The 19,659-nt window shown below is 40.3% G+C and overlaps 1 protein-coding gene, 1 long non-coding RNA gene and 1 other non-coding gene across 4 annotated transcripts in view; 1 reads left to right on the forward strand and 2 right to left on the reverse strand.

Moving 5' to 3' along the window:
* FOCAD (focadhesin) overlaps nucleotides 1-19,659 on the forward strand; it is a 316,407-nt gene that overhangs the window by 202,856 nt on the left and 93,892 nt on the right. For both annotated transcript variants that reach the window (XM_030294286.2, XM_030294287.1), the window contains 2 exons: nucleotides 3,912-4,097; nucleotides 14,342-14,463. In XM_030294286.2, the coding sequence (XP_030150146.1) occupies nucleotides 3,912-4,097; nucleotides 14,342-14,463 (308 nt within the window). The remainder of the gene's footprint in view (nucleotides 1-3,911; nucleotides 4,098-14,341; nucleotides 14,464-19,659) is intronic.
* On the reverse strand, nucleotides 249-17,884 carry LOC115499995. The gene is made up of 2 exons (XR_003964333.1): nucleotides 17,475-17,884; nucleotides 249-1,183 (listed from the first exon to the last, which is right to left on the reverse strand). It is a non-coding gene; the product is annotated as an uncharacterized LOC115499995 (long non-coding RNA).
* On the reverse strand, nucleotides 6,323-6,407 carry TRNAQ-UUG. Its single transcript has one exon. It is a non-coding gene; the product is annotated as a tRNA-Gln (tRNA).

Consider the following 19,659-nt stretch of genomic DNA (forward strand, 5'->3'; position numbering starts at 1 on the left):
TGTTCTTTTCTGATGTGTACGTATTTATAGTTTACTTTAATTGTAGCTTCCTTTCTATCTGAAAGGCAAAAGGTGTCTCTTTTATAGGGACAGCTTGAGGTGGTGATGGTGTTCCGAACACACGTGAAAACGTTAGAGTCGAATAAAATTGCACTGGAAAACCAGTTGAAACCACCATTTTCAGTGAGAAATTAAAATCCATTTCAAAAGCTATATTCAACGAGACAAATTTGCAGTGGGACTTTAAGTCACTGGCTCAAATAACGGTTCTTTATTCTATAAGCTAAATGAAAAGATCGTTAGACTCTACAGAGATTTCCTGGGTACTTTCGTTACGAATTTATTCTTTCTTTAGAATTATTCCGAAGATGGTATCAATATTCGAAAGCTGTAAATTCATGGATTAAATTGTATGATCATTCAGTTTTGATAAAAAGCTTATAGGACCGTGACATTTAAAAAAGTTATTCTAATTATATCTAATTATTCTAATTCAGTATTAGCCAACATTTTTCCGAGCAGGCACCGATTACCTTGTTCTGTCCCAATTCTACCTTGAATGTACGTGGATGTGAAAAGGTCAGCTTCTGAAAATTAAGATCAGCCCACACAAGAAATGTCATCTTGTCAATCATAATCGCCATATCCTATAATAGGAGATTTTTTCTCCCACTTGGCTTTACCCCCATGGAGATTTCCTGAGGAATTCAGGCACATGCATACTATTTATTTCTAGACAATTCTGTCCCAAATCCCTGCCTCCTTTCATGAGAGAAAACTGAAATGGAACAACTTAGACAAAGAGTTCACATTTCCTTTTCTCTCGATGTCCAGAAAAGAGCCTTAAGGACTCGTTCCTTTTCCCCGTTTCTGTTCTTCCCCGTTTCCCAGCTCACGGCCCTGGAGAGTCTAGGATCCCTTTGCGGTTTTAATAGTGAGTCCCAGGAAGGAAAAAAGCCTTCAGTTATCCAAAGTTCCTCCTGCGTCCCCAAATTGCCATAGAGGTAGAAGTCCTAGTCCTTTTGGGCTTTTTAAATGATGTTATCCAGTCCCCCCCAGGCGTGTGGCAGAGAAAGGAGATGGTGTGGCCAAGGTGTGCTGTTGCTTCTGTCCTCTCAGGATGTGGTGGCCATTAACTGGCTCTTCTACATTGTTCGTACTTGATCGTTACGAGTGCCTTTCCCTGAGAAAGAAGGGGAGGATTTGAGTTCAGCAAGTATGTCTGTTGGAGAAAATTCAGTAGCATCACGTGGGGGTGCTCTAGAAACTGCCAGGGTCTGGCAAACCGTGTCGCCGTGGGGCAAAGTTCTTTATTTTTCTGGGCCTCCCTTTCCCTGCAGTTACTGGAGAACTCAAAAAAGGACCAGGAGAAAGCACCAGCCTTAGGAACATACGCCCTAAAAGGCACACGGTGGGTAATACACACGAGGTCTCTAGTTACAGCAGCCAGAAAACCAAATTGCACTGAGCATGAGTGAACCCTGGTCCTTTTCTTCCCTGATGTCTTTTCAAGTAAACACAAAAGCAGCTGCAGAGGAATCCAGTAATTTGCCGCCTTTTAAATAGGGATGTTACTGGTATTTTATTTTGTTTTTTATTTTGAAATGAACTTAAATGACTTAAAAGAAGTTGCAGGTACACTGTAACGTACCCAGCGGGATAACCTCTCACATACTTTGGTTCATTATTAAAACCAGGAAATTCACATTGGTACAAAGCAATTATTTAAACCATAGACCCGTTAGGGGCTCCTGGGGGGCTCAGTCGGTTCAGCGTCCAACTCTTGATTTCGGCTCGGGTCATGATCCCAGGACTATGGGATTGAGCCCCGTGTCGGGCTCTGCACTGAGCCTGCAGCCTGCTGAAGATTCTCTCTCTCTCTCTCTCTCTCTCTCTCTCTCTCTCTCTCTCTCTCTTTCCCTCCCTCTCCCTCTCTCCCCCCTCTCCCTCCCTCTTTTCCCCCTCCCCTGCTCACGCTCTCTCTCTTTAAAAAATAAAACAAAAAAACACTATAGACTTAGGATTTCACTAGTTCGCCCCCATATAGTATATACACTTTTCAGCTAAAGAATTTTTTTTTACACACAGCATAATGACTTTGATGTTTACCCAAATACTTGCCTATGTCGATTTCTTTCAATTGCTGAGTAGTACTCCATTGTAGGATGTTCCACAGTTTGTCCCCTCACCTATTAAAGGACACTGGGGGGTGTTTTAAAAATTTATATTTAACACCCCGTGTTCTACAGAATTTTCAGCTCTTTTAAATTCTCACCTGATCATCTGGAGGGACAGGGCAAGGCTCAGAAGCAGTAGAAAAGAAATCGTAGTTCCTAGCTTCCTGGCCAGGGAAGATGGTGCTCTATACATTGGTCATACTCATGGTGTCCTACCCTCATTTAAACTCATTGTGGGGGCTTGAGTTAATTTGAGAGTCCTTAGTTCTCTGAAGAGCTTGACAAGGAGACAGAGTTCGGTTCCCGAGTTAGTCTGCGCGCAGATGTGTACTTACCTCCTGACACGGATGAGCTTTTGCCAAAATAGATTCCCTTCTGAGAAAGCGTGAAATTACCTTCTCCCGCCATAGCTCCTCTGTCCTCATAAACATCTTTAGCTACATTCTGAGTCGTCTGTACTCACCCCCCAGGGTGAAGCAGTCACACCTGTGCACGCCTATGCAGGAATTGGGGTATGTGGCCTGTGACTGGACGTCGTGCGTCTCTTTCATGTAGATGATGTATTAGCCAGGGGCTTGGCAGAAGAGGCACATTCAGTTGGAGTCCTTGAGGGTTTCATACAGGCACCATTTATAGCTGTGTGGTCGGGTTTGAAGGAAATTCACAAGCAATGGTGCGTTATCCCCGAGTGGTTAATGTCCCCCAGCCTGAAGAGGTAAGGAAGGGGACGTAGCAGTCTGGAGAATTGGGGAGAGCGTCTGTGTCGTGCATAGCGCTGCCTCAGGGAAGCCAGTGGCTGCAGAAGAGGGATGCAGGCCACTTGTAACAGTCCTGCAGGAGGGTGTCTGGGGACACATGCCCTGACCTCACTCTGCTTCCAACCTCTGATCTTCGGCGAGTGTCTCCCATTGGAGAAAGCCAACTAAAAGCCGGAGGACAAGGGAGCCCTGCGGATGTAGTCGATAAAGGTTGTCTCCTAACGCACAGAGCAAGGTTGAGAGGGCAGAGGGCCGGTCTGGAGGGGTAAATGGAAAACATCCCACACAGGCGTTCTCTGGGCTTTCAGTGGAGAAGCGTGGTCACCTCTAGGAAGGTTCTATGTAGGAGTAACGGAACTGGGCGCATAATAGATGCTCCAGTGAGCACCTTCAATTTAATCCCAGTCATTTAAAGAGGACTTTGAGATCTATTAAGAATGAAATTCCTGTTTAGTTAGGTGGACCCTTCTTTTTTGTTCCTACGAGAGGCACAGGCAGTGGTTTTCCGTTTTGTTTTCCATGCCTACCATTTGTTTAGCTTAGATGTGTTCGTTGTTTTTGTTTCTGCATTGGGCAACCTCTAGTGGCCCTTAGGGAAATAACACTTGAGTACAAACCTGTTTTGTAGGCAAGCAGCGGTGAAAATGGAGAGAAATGGATGATGGAGCCAGGATATACTTCTGCAGGTAGATCTGCAAGGGCTTGCTCGTGGATTTACGTATACCAAGTGTGAGAAAGAGAGGAATTGAGAATGATGAAGGTTTTAAGCTTGAGTAACTGGGTGCCATGTTATAATTTGGGAAGACTAAGCAAAGGATGGGAATCAAGAGTTCCCTTTCACTGTGTGAAGTTTGGTCTGAAATACAGCTGTGTGTGTGGGTGTGCAAGTATGCATGAAAATAACTATATATGAGTTAAGAGTGAATGATGCTCTCCTAACATACTATGTTTACTTTTGATCTTTCACCTCTTTCAGCTTTGGAGGAATTTTTTACATCTCTTGTGAAGCAAGAAATGGTGAATATGCCCCGTGGAGTATATCACTCTGCATTAAAAGGAGGTGTTCGCTCAGACCAAGGAAAGACCGTAGCAGGAATCCCCAATTTTATATTGAAAATGTATGAAACAAACAAGCAACCGGGTTTGAAACCTGGCCTTGCAGGTGAGTGCACTACATAATATCAAGGTAGAGGGTTTGGTTTTAATTAGGAAGCGTTCTTAATTGTATTTTAATCAATTAATTAATTCTTAATTTAGTTTTTAAAATTTAAATCCAAGTTAGTTAACATAAAGTGTTATGATAGGTTCAGGAGTAGAATCTAGTGATTCACCACTTACATATAACACCCAGTGCTCATCCCGACAAGTGTCCCCTTTAGTGCCCATCACCCATTTAGCCCATCCCCCCACCCAGCACCGCTCCAGCAACCCTCCGTTTGTTCCCTGTATTTAAGAGTCACTTATGGTTTGCCTCCCTCTCTGTATTTTTCTTATTTTTTCTTCCCTTCCCTGTGTTCATCTGTTTCGTTTCTTAAATACCACATATGAGTGAAATCATAAGGTATTTGTCTCTCTGGCTGACTTATTTTGCTTAGTGTAATACAGTCTAGTTCCATCCACTTTTGTTGCAAATGACAAGGTCTCATTCTTTTGATTGCCACGTCATATCCCATTGTATATACACACCACACCTTCTTTATCCATTCATCAGTCAATGGACTTTTAGGCTCTTTCCATGATTTGGCCATTGTTGATAATGCTGCCGTAAACATTGGGGTGCCTGTGCCCCTTTGAATCAGCACTTTTGTATCCTTTGTATAAATACTCAGCAGTGCAATTGCTGGGTCATAGAGTAGTTCTATTTCTGATTTTTCGAGGAATCTCCATACTGTTGTTATTATTGTTTGTATTTCTGTGGTGTTGGTTGTGATCTCTCCTCTTTCATTTATGATTTAATTTATTTGGGTCCTCTCCTTTTTCTTGTTGATAAATCTGGCTAGGGGTTTATCAATTTTATTGATTCTTTCTAAGAACCAGCTTCTAGTTTTGTTGATCTGTTCTACTGTTTTTTGATTTCGACATCATTGATTTCTGCTCTAATCTTTATTATTTCTCTTCCTCTGCTGGTTTTAGGCTTTATTTACTGTTCTTTTTCCAGCTCCTTTAGGTGTAAGATTAGGTTGTGTATTGGAGACCTTTCTTTCTTCTTTAGGATTGCTATATACTTCCTTCTTACGACTGCCTTTGCTGTATCCTAAAGGTTTGAGTGTCGTGTTTTCATTTTCATTGGCTTCCATGTACTTTTTAAGTTCCTCTTTAACTTCTTGGTTAACCCATTCATTCTTTAGTAGGATGTTCTTTAGTCTTCAAGTATTTGTGGACTTTTCCATTTTTTTCTTGTGGTTGATTTCAGGTGTCCTAGCGTTTTGATCTGAAAATATGCATGGTATGATATTGATCTCTTTGTACTTATTGAGGGGCTGATTTGTGACCAGTATGTGATCTACTCTGGAGAATGTTCCCATGGGCACTTGAGAAGAATGTGTATTCTGCTGCTTTAGGATGAAATGTTCCGAATATGTTTGTTAAGTCCATTGGATCCAATGTGTCATTCAAAGCCATTGTTTCCTTGTTGATTTTCTGCTTAGAGATCATTGCTGTAAGTGGGGTGTGAAAGTCCCCTACTATTATGGTATTATTATCAATGAGTTTTTTTTTATGTTTGTGACTAATTGATTTATATATTTGGGTGGTGTCAAGTTGGGGGCATAAATATTTACCATAATTAAATCTTCTTGTTGGATAGACCCAAGGTATAGGTTTTTAATATCATGATTTAACTTCCACTTTCAAGAAGGATGTGATGGGTCATGGCAGAGTGCTGCTGCTGCTAACATTTAGACACAACTGGATAAAATGGCAAAGATAAACCACATTGTAAAGGCACTGGAGAATTATTGAGGCAGAGATAAGTAGATTAAAATCACAGAATGGAGAGAAAGAACATTTTAGAACTGTGCCCCCCACTGCCCCGTGGAAGATAGACAGTGATTTCAGTTGTGGACTAGGACTGGGGCTTGGCCTAGGAAGAGGTCTGTTGGAGTACAGAGACACTAGTGGAGCTTTTAGTGGTGGCATGGGTCTAGAGTGATGTGATGGTTAATTTTCTATGTCAACTTGACTGGACTAAGTGATATCCAGGTAGCTGGTAAAACATTATTCCTGGATGTCTGTGAGTGTTGTTCTAGAAGAGGGTAACATTTGAATTTTTTTTTTTTTTAACGTTTACTCATTTTTGAGACAGAGAGAGCATGAACAGGGGAGGGTCAGAGAAAGAGGGAGACACAGAATCTGAAACAGGCTCCAGGCTCTGAGCTGTCAGCACAGAGCCCGACGCGGGGCTCGAACCCACGGACCACGAGATCGTGACCTGAGCCAAAGTCAGATGCTTAACCGACTGAGCCACCCAGGCGCCCCTAGAAGAGGCTAACATTTAAATCAGTAGACTGAATAAAGAAGTTTATCCTCACCAGTGTGGGTGGGCAACATCCCAATTCATTGATGGCCTGAAGAGAACAGAAGACTAGTAAAGGGGTGAATTTGCTCTTTCCTTAGCTAGGACATCCATCTCTGAATTACCCTACCATCTTTCCTGGGTCTCTCCAGCTTGCAGACAACAAGATTATGGGACTTCTTAGCCCCCATAATCTTGTGACCCAATTCTTATATAATTCTTATATAATATTATATTGATTGAGATTCTGTTTCTGGTTTTGGTTCTCCGAAGACTCTGGCTCATAAGCTGATAAGCTGAATAAGCCATCTAATAAGCTATCTGGCTGAATTTCGAGTTTGCGCTGAAAGTTAAGGCTGGCGCTTCTAAGAGGCAAAATGCAATCTCCAGCCTTACGTAAACAAAGAAGAGCAGGGAGAACGGGACAGAAAACAAAGCACACAAGCAGTGAATTGATAATGATGATCTACAGCTCTTTTCACCTGGGTGCACTTAACTTGTTTTGCCTCAGCTGGAGGCTGAAATTCAGGCTTGACCTTGACAAGAGGCTGGTGCAGGAGGCAGAGAAACCAACAGAGATCTTGTCATTCACGCGGCGCCTGAGTGGCAAAACCGGAGACTTGCAGGCCTTCGACACATAGTCTGTTTGTCCGTCACGATATTTGTCAAATTTTGAAGCTTGATGGGATGGGAATGAAAGAGGTGAGCCAAAAACCTGTGACACATCTGAATCTCTCATAAGCTTTCTGTATTGAGGAGACTGAGTAGGCTGTCAGATGAAAGTCTTGGGGGAGGTGCTCCCTAGGAACAGGGACTCTCAGGTAGACTGAGAGTTACCAAAGCTATAATCAAGCCTCATCCTGTTCAATCTCTGATGCAGTTTCATGATCAGTCCTTCACTGTATCTGTCTGACAGGGGAGGACAGCTCCTCTCTGATTAAAAAATATCATTTAGATTTTCCTGTGGTTCCTTTGTATACTGTCCAGTATATGATGAAAAAGTCCTGGACGCACGAAAACGGAAGAAACTTTGAAATGAAGGGGACAGTTCATGGAGATAAAGAGGTCACTCCGTTAAGAAAATCTCACATTTCTAATCGGGGTGCACAAAATGACATAATTTCAAAATATATGAAAGAAATTAGCAAAACTACAAGTTCAAATAGGCACACCTACCAGAAGGGAAGTGGGTGGGGGAATGGGTTATATGGGTGATGGGAATTAAGGAGGGCACTTGTGATGAACACTGGGTGTTGCATCCAAGTGTTGAATGACCACATCGTACACCTGCAAGTAAATTACACTGTATGTTAGCTAACTGGAATTTAAATTTTAAAAGAGGACAAACCTACAATAGAAGTAGGACACTTTAAAACCTATTTTAAATAGCTTGATGAAAGAGCAGACAAAAAAAAAATCAGTAAATTTACAAAATATCTGAATAAGACTATGAACAAACTTTAGTTAATTGACATGAAAAGCATTGTAACTTACAGTGATAGAATTCTTATGTTGCTTAACAGTACTTGGGAAACTTACCAAAGTGACCATATGACAGACATAAACTTCAAGAAATTTCAAAACATTGAAGTTATTTAGAGCCTGTCTTCTGATGTTGGTGGAATTGAGCTAAAAATAAATAAAAAGATAGCTAGAATGTCTCCAGTAGCCTCAAAATTGAACAATATACTTATAAATAATCCATGGATCAAAGAGAAAATAAAAATGGAAATCAGAAAATATTTTTAACTGAATCATAATGAAAATAAGCCACATGGCTTATTGACCTGTGGGATGAGCCACATGACCTGTGGGATGTAGCTAAAGCAGCATGACATGGAAATTTGTTTCTTTAGTGCATATGTTAAAAAAATAAGACAGGAAGACAATCATGATTTAAGCTTCCATTTCAAGAATAACCTAAATTAAGCTTAAGGAAAGGAATAATAAAGATAAGAATCAAAACAATAGAAAACATATAATGAAAATCACTGCCAAAAATCGAATCTTTGAAGACTTTAATAAAATTGATAAAGCCATTGTAAGTCTACACAAGAAAATAGAGAAATATGGATTACCTCTAATCAAGAACAACAAAGGAGACGCCTCTTCAGACCCTACAGCGTTCGAAAAGATCATAAAAGAATATTATAAAGAACTTTTAGCCAATGAGTTTCACAGTTGGGACAGGATGTAGAAATTGATCAACATAGAAAATTTTGTAAAACAGAAGGAGAAATAGACTATCTGAATCGTTCGATATGTATTAAAGAAGTTAAATCCGTAAAAACTTTCCTACAAAGAAAACTCTAAGTGCAGATGGCTTCCTTGGTTAGTTCTTACACAGAAATCAAGGAGGAAGTAATAATCATCTTTCATAAATTCTAACAGAATGGAAAAAGGGAACACTGTTGATGCAGTCAGCATAATCTTAATACCAAGTGCCAGAAGGGAATATTATAAACCTGTAAACCAACCTCTCCCATTGAACATAGTTGCAAAAATACCCCAAAATATGTTAGAAAACTGAATTCAATACTTAGAGGGTAATATATAACAATTAAGTGGCGTTAATTCAATGTTTGAAAATTGGTATAATCCAGAACATTAATAGAAAAAGGCAGAACAATCCTCAGATGATCTCAATAGATGTAGAAAACACCTTTGAAAAGCTTTATTCCCATTCATGATACAAAAAAGACTCTCGTTAAACTATGAATGGAAGGGAACATTTTTAAAAATCTTTATGTATTTTGAGAGAGAGAGAAAGCAAAAGGGGGAGAGGAGCAGAGAGAGACGGAGACAGAGAATCCCAAGTAGGTTCCACGCTGTCAGGACAGAGCTCGAACTCACCAAGTGTGAGACTAAACCCCAGAGACACTTAACCAACTGAGGCACCCAGGTGCCTCTGGAAGGGAAATTTTTAAACTTCTAATAAAGAACAGCTACAATGTTGTTTTTGTACTTAATACTGAAAGATTGAAACTTGTACTCCTTGAGATTGGGAAAAAGATAGGGATGTTTGTTACAAGTACTATTATTTAGGGACGCCCGGTGGCTCAGTTGGTGACGCCGGTGGCTCAGTTGGTTCAGCTTCCAACCTTGGCTCAGGTCATGATCTCGCAGTCCTATGAGTTCGAGCCCCATGTCAGGCTCTGTGCTGACAGCTCGGAGCCTGGAGCCTGCTTTGGATTCTGTGTCTCCCTCTCTCTCTGCCCCTTCCCCACTCATGCGCTCTCTCTCTCTCTCTCAAAAATAAAGATTAAAAAAATTTTTTTTTTTTAATTTTTTTTTTCAACGTTTATTTATTTTTGGGACAGAGAGAGACAGAGCATGAACGGGGGAGGGGCAGAGAGAGAGGGAGACACAGAATCGGAAACAGGCTCCAGGCTCTGAGCCGTCAGCCCAGAGCCTGACGCGGGGCTCGAACTCACGGACCGCGAGATCGTGACCTGGCTGAAGTCGGACGCTTAACCGACTGCGCCACCCAGGCGCCCCAGATTAAAAAATTTTTTAAATAAGCACTATTACTTAGTATTTTTTTTAAATTTTTAAATGTTTATTTACTTTTGAGAGAGAGAGAGACAGACAGACAGACGGAGTGTGAGCAGGCAAGAGGCAGAGAGAGGGAGACACAAAATCCACAGCAGGCTTCAGGCTCTGAGCTGTCAACACAGACCCCAATGCGGGGCTCGAACCCAAGAACCGTGAGATCACGACCTGTGTCAAAGTTGGACACTTAATCGACTGAGCCACCCAGGCGCCCCTATTATTTAGTATTTTAATAAAGACTGTAGCTAATGTAATAAGCCAAGAAAAAGAAATAAAAGTCATAAGCATTAGAAAGGAAGAAATAATACAGTAATTATTTGCAGATGACAAATTAGACATTAAAATAGTCATTAGTGGGTGCCTGGCTGACTCAGTAGAGCATGTAACTCTTGATATCGTGGTTGTGAGTTTAAGTCCCATGGGGGGCATAATGCTTAGTTTAAAAAAAATAAAAATAGGCATTTGTGATTATTTAATTAAATAGTCATTATTTGGGGGCGCCTGGGTGGCGCAGTCGGTTAAGCGTCCGACTTCAGCCAGGTCACGATCTCGCGGTCTGTGAGTTCGAGCCCCGCGTCAGGCTCTGGGCTGACGGCTCAGAGCCTGGAGCCTGTTTCCGATTCTGTGTCTCCCTCTCTCTCTGCCCCTCCCCCATTCATGCTCTGTCTCTCTCTGTCCCAAAAATAAATAAACGTTGAAAAAAAAAATTAAAAAAAAAATAGTCATTATTTGCAGATGACTGTGTAGTACATAGAAAATCCAAAATAATCTACCGACTAATTAGGATTAATAAATGGGGGGCCTGGGTGGCTCAGTCGGTTGAGTGTCTGACCCTTGGTTTCAGCTCAGGTCTGTAGTTCATGAGCTCAAACCTCGTGTCAGGCTCTGTGCTGACAGTGTGGAGCCTGCTTCAGATTCTCTCTTCTCTCCCTCCCCCTCTCCCCCTCCCCTCCCCCTCCCTCTCCCTCTCCCCCTCCCTCTCCCTCTCCCTCTCCCTCCGTCCCCCACCCTTCTGCCCTTCCCCTGCTTATGCTCTTTCTTTCTCAGAATAAATTAAAAACTTGAAAAAAAGAGGATTAATAAATGAATTCAGCAGGGTTACTGCATTACATACAAAGGTCAACATACAAATCAATTATATATTTTCATATACCATAACAAAATTTTAAAACTGTACCATTTATAATAGCACTGAAAAATATTAATTACCTAGGGTAAATTTAGCAGGGTGTGTAAAACCTTTGCACTGGAAGCTACGAAATATTATGGAGAAAACTTAAAGAAATCCTAGTAAATGAAGTGATACACAATGTTTATGGACTAGAAGACACCAAGTTGTAAAAATGTCAGTTCTCGGGGCGCCTGGGTGGCGCAGTCGGTTAAGCGTCCGACTTCAGCCAGGTCACGATCTCGCGGTCCGGGAGTTCGAGCCCCGCGTCGGGCTCTGGGCTGATGGCTCGGAGCCTGGAGCCTGTTTCCGATTCTGTGTCTCCCTCTCTCTCTGCCCCTCCCCCGTTCATGCTCTGTCTCTCTCTGTCCCCAAAATAAATAAACGTTGATAAAAAAATTAAAAAAAAAAAAAAAATGTCAGTTCTCTTCAAATTAATAGATTCAGTCCAGTCCCAAGCAATATCCCAGTTAAGATCTTGGAAATTGACAAGCTGATTCTAAAGTTTGTGTGGAAATGCAGAAAACCAAAAATAGCCAAAGTAATCTTGAAGAATAACAAGAAAGTAGGAAGATACATAATACCAGATATCAAGGCCTCTTATAAAGCCACAGTAGTTGAGAGAGTGGGGTGCCTGGTGGCTCAGTCAGTAGAGTATCTGACTTTGGCTCAGGTCGTGATCTCACAGTCTGTGAGTTTGAGCCCCGTGTTGGGCTCCGTGCTGACAGCTCGGAGCCTGGAGCCTGCTTCGGATTCTGTGTCTCCCCATCTCTCTCTGCCCCTCCCCCACTCACGCTCGGTCTCTCTCTTTCTCAAAAATATGTAAACATTAAAACAAAATTTTTTAAATAAAATTAGAAAACAATTGAGAGTGCAGCGTTGTTGCAAGGATAGACAGATTTACGAATGAAGAATATAGAGCATCCAGAAACAAACCCACGTGTCAAGGTCACCAGATTTATTCCAAAGGGGCGCCGCAATGCTATGAAGAAAAGGGATGATCTTTTCAACAAATGGTCCTATAATTAAAGTCTCAAGTTATAAAAATCGTAATGAATTATATTAAAATCAAGACCATGTGTTAACCAAAATCTACCTTTAAGAGTGTGAAAAAGCCGGCCACAGAATGCAAAGAAGGTATTTACGATACATATTTGTGACGAAGGACTCGATTTAGATGATATCGAGAATCTTTTGCAAATCAACAAGAAAGTCACTCAATAAATGGGGGGAAAAATGGGAGAAAGAATTGAACACATCTTCCAAAAGAAGAAATTCAGGTGTCCAGTGAACATACGAGTAGATCGTTAACTTCCTTATCAGAGAAATCCAAATTCATACCACAATAAGATACCATTAGCAGGATGGCTAAGGTGAAAAGAGATGGAAAATGAAAAGTATCGGTTAATATGTGGAGCACCCAGAACTGCTGCTGGGAATGTAAGTTAGTGCAACCACTTTGGAAAACTGGTTCTGAACCAGTTCAGATCCTATTTTACCTAGTTATTTCAGTCTCAGGGATAAACAGAGATGAAATCACCAAAGACATGCCCTAAGGTCCACAGGAACATTCTTTGAGTAGCCCTCAACCTGGAAGCTATCTCCTTGCCTACTGGCAGTAAAATGGATAAATCAGTTGCGTTACATTCACATGAGGGAATATTACTCCGCAACAAGAATGAGCGTTCTGCAACTGCCACTATTGTGGCTGATTCTCGCAATGATTATTTGAGTGAAGGAAGCCAGATATAAAAGCATCTATACAGTCTAATTCCATTTATATAAAGTACCAAAGTAGGCAAAATGGTCATTAGAAGGTTGTAACCGTTGGGGTGGGGGTGGATGTGACCAGCAGGAGACATGAGAAAGGCTTCTAGGATTTAAAAAAAAATTTTTTTTAACGTTTATTTATTTTTGAGACAGAGACAGAACATGAGTGGGGGGAGGGTCAGAGAGAGAGGGAGACACAGAATCTGAAGCAGGCTCCAGGTTCTGAGCTGTCAGCACAGAGCCCGACGTAGGGCTCAAACTCACGGACCGCGAGATCACGACCTGAGCCGAAGTGGGACGCTTAACCGACTGAACCACCCAGGCGCCCCAAGGCTTCTGGGATTTTGATAATGTTTTGTTTCTTCATCCGGATGCTGATCATATGTTGTTCGTGGGAGTTCATTGAGCTGTATGCTCAGTGTGCACTTTTCCTGTGTTGTATATTATCCTTCAATAAGAGAGGTTTAAAAATGCAATGATCTTTGTGTTTTAAATTATCTTACTTCTTGAGTGTGTCTTCTCATTGGCTCAGAGTTACCCCCAGAGAGCTTCTAAGACTACTCTCGCTCATAGTCTAGCATTTGGCTGCCTGTCTTTGCTTTTCAGTTGAGACTGGGGGCCAGCCAGAACTAGGAGTTCAATTCAAGAACTTAGTTGACCCAAGTGGGGAGGACAGGAAGGGTTAGAGGAGGAGGAGGAAGGAGGGAGAAGGGGAGGGTGAATACACGGTGAGTGTAGGGATGAAAGAAAACTTGTCCACTTGTAGGTGTAAACGAAAGGGACCCCTGTTATCAGGAGGTCCCGAGGATTGGTATTGGTGCAAGCATTTCTCTTTCATTGGAATTTATTCTAAAAAACTTTAACTTCGAGGGGCACCTGGGTGGCGCAGTCGGTTAAGCGTCCGACTTCAACCAGGTCACGATCTCGCGGTCCGGGAGTTCGAGCCCCGCATCAGGCTCTGGGCTGATGGCTCAGAGCCTGGAGCCTGTTTCTGATTCTGTGTCTCCCTCTCTCTCTGCCCCTCCCCCGTTCATGCTCTGTCTCTCTCTGTCCCAAAAATAAATAAACGTTGAAAAAAAAAATTAAAAAAAAAAAAAACTTAAACTTCGTGAATGGTTACTTCTAGAGATTAAAATAAGGTGCGAATTGTAAATTTCTTCACTTATTTACAAACGAATAAGTCTTGTAAATAAGTGATAGTTTGAATATAGTAACAGCTGACGTCTTGTATCTCTTCTGTTTTTTCTTTCCTTAGACACCAATAGTCAAAAATCATAATTTGCTTAGTAAATTCTTTTCATTTCTAAATACCTCTATCCAGGTTGAGTGGATATGGATTATTGAGAATATGATTAATGAATTTTTCCCATAAGAAGTGTTTTTATAAGTTTTTTTTTTTCAGGTGGTATGTTATTTTGTTATGATATTTCAACATACCAGAGTAAAGAAGGCAAACCATTGAATCGACTGATGGCCAGTAGAGGGCGAAGTTTCAAGCAGACCTCGCTTGCTCTTGTGCATGAGGTAGGTGCCTTGCCTTACCTGTAATTTAATGTGTGTTTGGAAATAATTTTTCTCTTTATCATGATTAACTTAAGTTGCTTTTAAAGGCAACCGACTGGGTGGCTCAGTCGGTTAAGCGTCCAACTTAGGCTCAGGTCATGATCTCACGGCTTGTGGGTTCTAGCCCCACATGGGGCTCTGTGCTGACAGCTCGGAGCCTGGAGCCTGCTTCGGATTCCCTCTCTCTCTCTGCTTCTCCTCCATTCATGCTCTGTCTGTCTGTCTGTCTGTCTCTCTCTCTCTCTCTCTCTCCCTCAAAAGTAAATAATAAAACATTAAAAAAAATTTTTAAGGCAATCACAATAGTTGACCCAATTCACTACTAAAATATTTGGATGTGTTTCTGAAAGAAACTAGCACGCTTCTCCCATTGCCCAGCCTTGTTATTAGGGAGTGGTACGTACAAATTTGGTTTATTTCATTGTTGTTAAACTCTTATTGTTCAGAATAAATGCTATAATAAGTTTATTATTTAAAGAAATAATCTTGCCTATTTCTTTTTTTTTAATATATGAAATTTATTGTCAAATTGGTTTCCATACAACACCCAGTGCTCATCCCAAAAGGTGCCCTCCTCAATACCCATCACCCACCCTCCCCCTCCCACCCCCCATCAATCCTCAGTTTGTTCTCAGTTTTTAACAGTCTCTTATGCTTTTAATCTTGTCTATTTCTTAATCTGAATCCTTTGCAAGTATGTAGGGCACCAGTGTTTATGTATGGTGTGAATTTTGGGAATGAACAGTAAATAAAAGTGTTTAAGGGGGGAGAAAAACCCTTTGGTTTTAGTGTTTATTCTATTTTTTTTAGGCTACCCTTTTATTTTTTAATTAAATTAAATTAAATTTAATTTTAAAGTTTATTTATTTCAAGAGAGAGGGAAAGAGTGTGAGCCAGAGAGGGGCAGAGAGACAGAGAGAGAGCATCCCAAGCAGGCCTCACGCTGTCAGCACGGAACCTGATGCAGGGCTCAGTCTCACAAACCGTGAGATCGTGGCCTGAGCTGAAATCAAGAATTGGGTGTTTAACAGATCGAGCCAACCAGGCGCCCCTAGGCTACCCTTTTAAAATAAAGTTGTGTGATGACATGAGACGATTTATATAAAGTCTGATCATTGCAGATCATAACAACACCAGAGGGAAGAGGGAGGCTAGAGAGCACATGGGCAGTGTGTACTTTGGTGTTATCTTTGCACGTTTTATGACAGTTACTTGTTCGGGTGTGTATAAATTAAAATATATAAATGAATAACAAAATATAGCAAAGAGGTTTATTTTATATAATTAAGACATGATAGGTTAACATCAGTCAGTTATAAATGAAGGTAAAAATTGTGAAGCATGTAATAGTTTGATGTCAAATTAATTAGAGCTCCTACTGGATGTTTGTACTAAATCTCATTTTGGTGCATAATTTATATATCTTGGCATCACAGAGTTTCGTCGGATTATATTCTGCATCCTACCAGTTAGCATAGCCAGTTTTTAGAGACCTATATTTATCCTATGCAACCGTGTTCTTTCATATATTCAATTAGAGATGAAATTATGTAAATACTTGGTTCAAAGCCTTTTTAGTCTAATTCAGTGTCTTCACTTAACTGAGGAGGGAATGAAGATCCGGGAAGAAAAGAGGTTTAATTTCGTGAAAGAGAGAACGTAGGTGATTTCTAGATTTGTTTTCCCTGACATCTTATTACTTGGCTATGGAGAAGGTAGAGTTTGGTGCCTTTTTGTATTTTTACGCTGTGCACCTAGGAGATTGAAGGATAACCACAGTGTTGAGTATTAATGGAAAGCTGACTTTAAAAGTCACCATCAGAACAGAAACAATAAAAATTGTCAACACAGGGAATAGCAGAAGGCAATCTAGTAAATTCAGCAAATGGCATCAGAATTTATGGGGTGTGGCTTCGATGTGAACAGAGAAAATACTTGGATTAAAATGCTTGTTGCTTGTCTTGTAGATGCCTAGAAAATTTCAGAGATGAGAAAATATTTTATTTATTTTCATATTTATTATTTATTTATTTATTTATTCATTCATTTGTTTATTTATTTTGAGAGAGAGAGAGAGAGAGAGAGAGAGAGCATGTGCGCTCAAGCAGGGAAGGGGCAGAGAGAGAGAGAGAGAGGCAGAGAGAATCTCAAGCAGGATCCTCACTGTCAGCGTAAAGCCCAGTGCGGGGCTCAAACTCACAAGCTGTGAGATCATGACGTGAGCCAGAATCGAGAGTGGGACACTTAACTGACTGAGCCGTTCAGGAGCCCCGAGAAATCATTATTTTACAAGTCAGTTAGAAGATATATTGGATAGAATTTTGTCAAATCTGTGGTGGGATTTTTGTTTGAATTCATCCTATTGTAATTCATTTAAAAAAAAAAAAGGCAGAGATAGAGAATGAATCATCCATTATCTCAAACTAGGCAACAACAAATAAGAGTATTAAGATCTGGTTAATAAGAATAATAATTGGAATAATAATAGCTAATAACCAGCTCAGGCATTTTAAAAATTGCCGTGTGTGTGTGTGTGTGTGTGTGTGTGTGTGTGTGTGGCAATTTATATATATAAATTCCTTTTTTTTTTTTTAAATGTTTATTCTTTTTTGAGAGAGAGACAGAGTGTGAGCGGGGGAGGGGCAGAGAGAGAGGGAGATACAGAATGGGAAGCAGGCTCCAGGCTCCCAGCTGTCAGCACAGAGCTTGATGTGGGGCTCGAACTCACAAACCATGAAATCGTGACCTGAGCCAAAGTCAGACGCTTAAGTGACTGAGCCACCCAGGCACCCCTATATATAAATTCCTTTAATCTCTACATTGACACTGTGAGGTTGGTACAGCTATTGTGCTCGACATCACAGAACTAGTAAGTGGAGGAGCCTGGAAACTGATCCCAGCAGTGTGACACTGGGTGGTCCTTGAACTACCTTCCCTAGTCCCAGGTTAAGCAGAGAACATTTAAAAAATACCTTTGGATCTTCCCAAGATGACTCTAGTGTTTGCTTTGTTGCAGTCCTTTTGGTATTATTACAGCTGAAGTTCCTTCAGACTTGCCTTGGGTTTCTCATCACTGCTTCTGGGTCTTTTTATTTAGGAAAAAAAAAAAAAGTCTGTCATGAGAGTTTCAGTTGGTTTATTCAGCCGTTGATGGACCCTTGGGTTGTTTCCAGCTTTTGGCAATTATGACTGAAGCTGCTATAAGCAGTTCTCGTAAGGTGTACGCGTGGACATCTGTTTTCATGTCTTTTTGAGTAAATAAAGACGTAGGCTTGGGCTTGCTAAGCCATCTGGTAAGTGAATATGAGAAACTAGCAAACTTTTCCTGGTGACTGTCCCATTTTGAGTCCCCGCCAGCAATGGAAGGGAGTCCCGGGTGCCCTGCCTCTTTGCCCATGCGCAGTATGACCAGTTTCTTAAAAGCTAGCCGTTCTCATACATGGATAGTGGTTTCTCTTTGTGGTTTTGTGCTTCCTTAATGACTATTGATGTTGAGCATGTTTTCATGCATTTTTTGCCATTCATATCTTCCATGAAGCATTGTGTTGTTTTACCTATTTCTTTTTAAAACCAGGTTATTGTTTTCAAATGAGAGTTCCTTATATATTCTGGCATAAATTCTTTCTTAGAAATGTGTTTTGCAAAAAAAATTTTTTTATACTGAATCTGTATACTTGTCTTTTTATTTCCTTGGCAGTGTCTTTTGAAGAGCAAATTGTTAGCTTTAACGAATTCCAGTTTATCAAGTTTTTCTATTTATGTTCTGGCTTTCTCTCCAACCCAAAGCCTCAAAGATTTTCTGTTTTTTCATCATACCAAAAAGAAATTCTGTACCTATCAGCAGCCACTCTCCATTTTCCTCTCTCCCTAGCCTCTAGCAACCACTCATACACTTTCTGTCTTGATAGATCTGCCTATTTTGAACATTTCATGCAAATGGAATCATGCAATATGTGGTCTTTTTTGTCTGACTTCTTTCACTTAGCATAATGTTTTCAAAGTTTGTACTTGCGGTCACATGTATCAGTACTTTCTTTCTTTTTATGGCCTAATAATATTCCATTGTAGGGACATACTATATATAGTTTATCCATTAGTCACTTGACGATCTCCTGTGTTTACTTACAGAAGTCTTACAGTTTACATTTCAGCCTACGATCTGTGTAACTTAACTTTTCACAAGGTATGGGTTGTATTTTTTTAATGTACCACTCTTTCTTCACCAAGGCACCTTTGTGGAAAATCATTTGTCCATATGTGTGGGTCTATTTCTGCACTCAATTTTGTTCCATTGATCTATGTGTGTGTGCTTTAAATCAAAACCATACGGCTTAATTAGTGTTGCTGTATAAGAAGTCTTGAAATCAAGCAATATGAGTCCTCCAATTTTGTTGTTTTAAAATTTGACTGTCTTAAGCCTTTTGCCTTTCCATGTAAATTTTAAATCAGCTTTGAGAAACCACAAAAAACAAAAAAAGCGTCAGCTGTAATTTTGGTTAGAGAGATAGTGAATCTGTGTAGATAAATTTGGGAGAGAATTGACATCTTACTAATATTGAGTCTTTGAACTCATGCACAGGGTATAGCTTTCGATTATTTTAGGTCAGTGTTTTACTACAAATCTTGTGCGTATTTTGTTAAATTTAATGAGTACTGTGTGTCCCTGAGTATTTTGATGCTAGTGCCTCAAAGTGTTTTTTTTATTGGTCTTAATTTCCAACCGCTCCTTGCTAGTATATAAACATATAATGGATACTTTTCTATGACTTTACTAAACCTACTTATATATTCTTGTTACTTTTTTTGTAGCTTTTTGTTTTTCATGGTAACATTGTGTGTAGAGATGGTCTTAATTTTTTTTTTTTTTCTTATCGGTGTGCCTTTCATTTCTTTTTCTTGTCTTTTTGCCTGGGGCCCTCCAGCAGTGTTGAACTGGAGTGGTAAGGGCATACATTCTTATCTCATACAGTTTTGTGGGAAAACATTCAGTGTCTTAACATTGAATATGTTATATTTACCTTATTTTGGTATAAAGATTTTGTAGATATCCTTTATCAGACTGACAAAGTTTCTTTTTATTCCTAAATTGCTGAGAGTTTTTGTCACAAATGGATGTTGAATTGTGTCACATGGGTTTTTTTCTATATCTATTCATAG

This window comes from Lynx canadensis, chromosome D4 (assembly GCF_007474595.2).
Source record: "Lynx canadensis isolate LIC74 chromosome D4, mLynCan4.pri.v2, whole genome shotgun sequence".
Taxonomy (NCBI): Eukaryota; Metazoa; Chordata; class Mammalia; order Carnivora; family Felidae; genus Lynx; species Lynx canadensis.